The following is a 5319-nucleotide window of genomic DNA, read 5'->3' on the forward strand; positions in this document are numbered from 1 at the left end:
ACTTTTGCAAAGTTTAATGATCCCGTAAAATTTTTTTGCAATGCTTAGTGATGAATGGAGTGATATTTAAAGTTCAATGATCCTGTGAAATTTTTTTGTAAAGTTTAGTAATAACTCGCGTGATTTTTAAAATTCAATGACCTCGTGGAAACGGTCACTAAAATTTAAAAACTTTCAGAAACAGTCACTGAAATTTAAAAGCACATTATTTGTTAATTTCTGAAAGTTTTTAAATTTCAGACAACATAATAATGATCTAATCATCAGAGTTTCTGTCATCACAATTTGCTAAATGGCGTGTTAGTTTTGTAAATAATCCATATTTACTTCTAGATTAAGGGCAAGCCAGGTCAAATTTAAAGGTAAAGGACTGTTCCAGTAAATAGCACTTATCTGGCATTGTTATGGTCAAGTCTATGGTTCCCCTAATTTTGTCCAGATGGTAGCAGCTGTAGTGGTTTCAGCCACTATAGATCATGTATATCCACACACAATATTGTTAATCCACGGATGAGGCAATCACTGACGCACATAGTCATGGATGACTGTCAAAATTCAGGCATTAAGACACAGGTATAGTAAATTGAGGAATCAATCTTGTACCCTCATATTCCAGGATTCTTTTGAGGGACCTAGATAAAAGAATATAACTGGTTTTTATTCCTCTTAAAACCCCTTTGATATTTGGAACCATTCATAGTTTTACGAAAGGAAAGATATTACCGAATGATACCCTACGTTTCGTCGTAGAAACTTATTAAACAAGATTCGAAAAAGGATTTATCACCAAGAACAAGCCCAATCAGTCCCACAATGCTCCAAAGATTCGTTGGTTTCACTAGGATACAAATAATCTAGAACAATCTTTATAATCCATCACAATTAGAGTTATCGATCTGTTTAGATACTCGAAAAAACTCGAGCTCTGATACAACTATTAGATCTTGATTCTCAAATCAACCACTCAACATATCTCTAGAGTGTAGAAAATGAAAAAGAACATCAGATTTTTCGACCAAATCTTAGAGGTTCGGTAACCAGTTCAAGCCCCTAATATCCCATTGAGCATCCACCAAGGAATAATGCTCAAGTACTAAGCATTATTAAAACAACAGTGAAAAGTTGACAAAATCACAATCCAAACACACCATATATCTCTCTATAACATGGTCAATGTGTAATCACACATAAGGTTACTATTCATCCACATCAACCACAAAACCTACCCTCCTTTTGTACATGTCATCATCTAACCATAAGTTGCAAAAGTGATAAAACGCATCCCCAATTAACAACTTTAGGCTCTTCATATTTGTGATCGTTAATTGTTGACTGAGATATTGATTTTAATTCAATTTCTAACTTTATCATCACATCACATTCTATGATTCCTAATTTTTAACAAACAGAAATTGCTTAATTGACATACATATCCGAATAAATCTCTCACATAAAACAACAAAAATGAAAATAATTAAGTAATTAAATTAATTATACCTAAAATTTTAAAATTTAAAACTAAATCAAAATTTGTACGAATCTAAATTAAGATCGTAAAAATTTAAACTTTTTACCCTCTAATAAAAAGTAAAAACCACTTGTATAACATCAATCGTACCATCAGACCATAAAATTTCCCTTTCATTCGAGTGGGTTGGAACAGGAAACCTAAAACAATCATCATCCCCATACCATGACATCATTTTGTCATAATGCCGACATCAGCCGCACTAAGTTAGTTAAAATCCCAAGTAATTAAACAAACGGTAATGATTGTTGCTTCAACGTCAAACAAGATGGGCGTCCACCACACTGGACAACTGTCCCAGCTCTTGGTACAGACATACAGCGTTTTAAAGTACGAGGCATCATTTTTCCCCCGACAGTAAGTGTCCCACAGTCTATGTTGCATGCGGCCTCCCATTTTTGTTGTAGTTTATTTATTTATTTTTTTATTCTCGAGAGGAATAATAAATCAGTAGTACTTGTAAATCTCTTGAAATGTAAAAATAAAAATTAATTTGACTTTTTATTTCGACTATTTATAAACGATTACTTAACAGATGTTATAATTATAATTTAACTACGATGAAATTTATAGCATTTGACGTAAAACGCCTTAATCATAATCCCTCCTACTAAAGTAGGATGTTATTGTACAGCGTATTTGTTTGACTACTCCAACACGAGATGCCATATGATTGGTAAAATTAACCTCATTTTTGACTTTTACGAGCTATGGACTTTCGGCAAAATTGAAGAACGATTTAGGGTAACTAACTAATCACACATTGGCTAATAATTCAACATGGAGATACTAAGTTGAACAGTAATAGCTTCTCCCACCTTTCGAAAACGGATTTAAGTTTGCCCTTAGAGCACGAGTTGATAGCTTTATTCTTACATTTCGAGACACTTATTATGCGAGTGATGCTTTTCGATAGCGATACTAACGAAGGATTAAATTTGTCAAGATTGAATTATGAAAAAACTTCGACAAGGATCATAATTATGAAAATAACACCGAACCAATATTTTTGTTTTCAAGTATTTATAGTTTCTACAATCAAGTAACTCACCTGGATGAAAACTATACATTCGTAATGGATGGAGGAGAATATATTCCATTCATTCACCAATAATTTTGAAATCAGATTAGACAATAATTTTGTATTATCATATCCATTTATTAATCAAGGAAAATTGTAGAAAAAGTGGGGTGGGGGTGGAGTGGGAGTAGGTAAGTGGAGGAAGACCTGAAAAAGAAAGGTAGGCGACCTTGAAGCCTTCAAGTCTAGTGCATGCATTTTTTGACACCCACAATTTTTTCTCTTTCTTTGCATGCATATCTTTCAATCAACTCCGCCACCGACCTAACTCTCCGGTCGCCGGAGTTTTTCTCCGACCATCGCAATTCGAATTTCCCTTCTCTCCAAATAGAAAACCAAAAATCAGAGGAAGAATTTCTTAGTCTCCAGGTTAGTATATTCAAATAATTTAATTAATTATTGCTGGTAAGTTAGTTGACTGTTCTCTTGTAATACTTCATTTTATTTTCTTTTTAAATTTTAAGGGTTGGGTTGTAAGAAAATGGATTCCCGGGCGTGCATGAATGAGGTTAGTGGGGCATCTTCATCATCATTGACATCAATTGAATGGAAAAAGGGTTGGCCTCTGCGATCCGATGGATTTGCCACTCTTTGTGCTAAGTGCGGGTAAACTTTTCTGTTCAGATCTCTCTATTTTCCTTATGGAAATTTCGATTTTGTGGTACTTAATTTTGGGGGTTTCGTTCCGAAGCAATTAATCTATTCTAAATTTTCTGTAATTTTGTTTTGTTTGTTTTAATTCAATTGGAAAGAGTGAAATGCCAATGGGACCATCTTTTTCATAAACAGAATTTTTAGCATTTGAATAAATCTTTGAGGTGGATTTCTCCTATTACTTTTTCTGATGTTGATATTGATGGCAGTGAAGTCTGTGTCTTTGGGTTTAATGGGGCATGGAGAAAATAATTAGATGTTCATAGATAAGAAACCGTAGTTCTGGATCTAAGGATCTCAATTGTATGCTCTTGGTAGATAATTTATCACGACTTTCTATGAAGTAATGGAAGTAAGGATTAATGTAAATATTCGGTAATAAATTAGACTAGTTAAAAGTGAAGGGGGCAAATTGTGGTTAAAATTGGAATTGATATGAGAATGAGGTCAGTGAAATTTTACCTGTGTAACCAGAAGCCAGATGTTCTAGGAATTGAAAGCCATCTAAGTTTTAGTTTGAATATAAAACCTCACACAAATTTCCTTTCACCTATTTTCTCTTTAAAACTTTCAACTTTGTTGTGGACGCCCATCAACTTGGGAATAAATTTTTTACTTCATTTGTTTCTCAAGAATTGGGCATTATCAAGAGTATGTCATGTTGAGGTTGAACTATCCATCATGGGACAAATTCGAAATATTCTTATCTGCATTGTCCTTTACTCAATTTCATTAATACATCCAGAGAATATAATGTTACTATATATAATTGACCGCAGGACTGCCTTTGAGCAATTAGTTTTCTGTGAAATGTTTTACTCAAAGGAAACTGGTTGGAGGAAGTGCAATTCATGTGACAAGGTGAGCTAGAAAATTGTTCAATGAGTTGAACATCTCTTTTCTCAGAAAAAATCCTGTTTAATTTGTTCTAAGAGAACTTAATTGGTTTGGTATTGGCAGCGTCTTCATTGCGATGTATTGTTTCCAGCTCCTTACTTGAGTTGCTTGACACTAGAGGTGTAAACTGTATTGGTTGCTGCAGAAGTTCTAAGCCTCACAGCGTAAGACCAATTTATTCATGTTTACATATGATTTCTTGTACTTTAGGCATTAAATGTTAAAATGAAGCTAAAACTTTAGTCTTAATGTAATGTCTACTCATGTCCAATATTATGTGCCAAACACGTCTTTAATGTTCTACATTACATACATGATTGGTCTTTCCTCAATTTTTAAATCATTAGGAAATGCTAATTGGGAGAATGGAACTCAATTCTCCTTTCCGTTCCCCCAATTCTTGGGGTTCAATATCTATGCTGCAGCCAAAGTAATAAGGAGGATTCAATATTTTAATAATATCAAGTCGAAATTTACAAAAAAAAAAAATGCTATTCGATCATAGTTGACATTAAGTGATACTAGATTAGTACGTAGTCCGAACGATACTTTAGTCATCAATTTAATTAAATTCAAAGATCAAAGAAGTAGAGATCAAGAAGTAAGGATTGCAATGAACCCTGTAAGTAGACAAGTTTCTCTGAGTCAGTAGCACTCCCCCCTTTACACAAATCTTGAATGTATGCTTCTTCATAATGATAATAAAAAATTTAACGAAAGCGAATCACTTCGATATCAAAAGTATCAAATTGACTAACGATCATGGCAGTGTTAGATCATGAATTTAACGAAAACCCTTAATACTTAAAACCCCATCACCCAGTGAAATCCCTATAATTCGTTCTGGTTCTGGAGTATGAGTCTATGAACTACGTACACTGGCATTATCAAGAAATAAACATTAGATTATTTTTTGAAGAAACCCTTTACACTCAATAGTTAAAATCCCATCGTTGAAGGCAAGAAGTATGACGAATACATTACCTTGATCATCGTAGCTAAAATATAAACATATATACCTATGATCCACAGCAAAAATAATGAAAATCAATAGATCTGACAGTTATGACAACATTTGGTGTCATTTCCTCAATCTCGACGCCTTAGAATCCATTATCCAAGTGCCTCGGTAGCTATCGGTACTGGAACTTCCCTAATT

At 33.7% G+C, this 5319-nt stretch overlaps 1 protein-coding gene across 1 annotated transcript; it reads left to right on the plus strand.

Moving 5' to 3' along the window:
- Positions 1 to 2755: 2755 nt before the first annotated feature.
- Positions 2756 to 4352, plus strand: LOC111388062 (B3 domain-containing transcription repressor VAL2-like). Its single transcript, XM_023012726.1, has 4 exons — positions 2756 to 2978; positions 3074 to 3215; positions 4043 to 4124; positions 4224 to 4352. Exons 2-4 carry the CDS (start codon positions 3091 to 3093, stop codon positions 4284 to 4286), a joined length of 270 nt encoding a protein of 89 aa, XP_022868494.1. The 5' UTR covers positions 2756 to 2978; positions 3074 to 3090; the 3' UTR covers positions 4287 to 4352.
- Positions 4353 to 5319: the final 967 nt, after the last annotated feature.

The sequence above is a fragment of the Olea europaea genome, unplaced genomic scaffold (assembly GCF_002742605.1).
Source record: "Olea europaea var. sylvestris unplaced genomic scaffold, O_europaea_v1 scaffold4511, whole genome shotgun sequence".
Classification (NCBI taxonomy): domain Eukaryota; kingdom Viridiplantae; phylum Streptophyta; class Magnoliopsida; order Lamiales; family Oleaceae; genus Olea; species Olea europaea.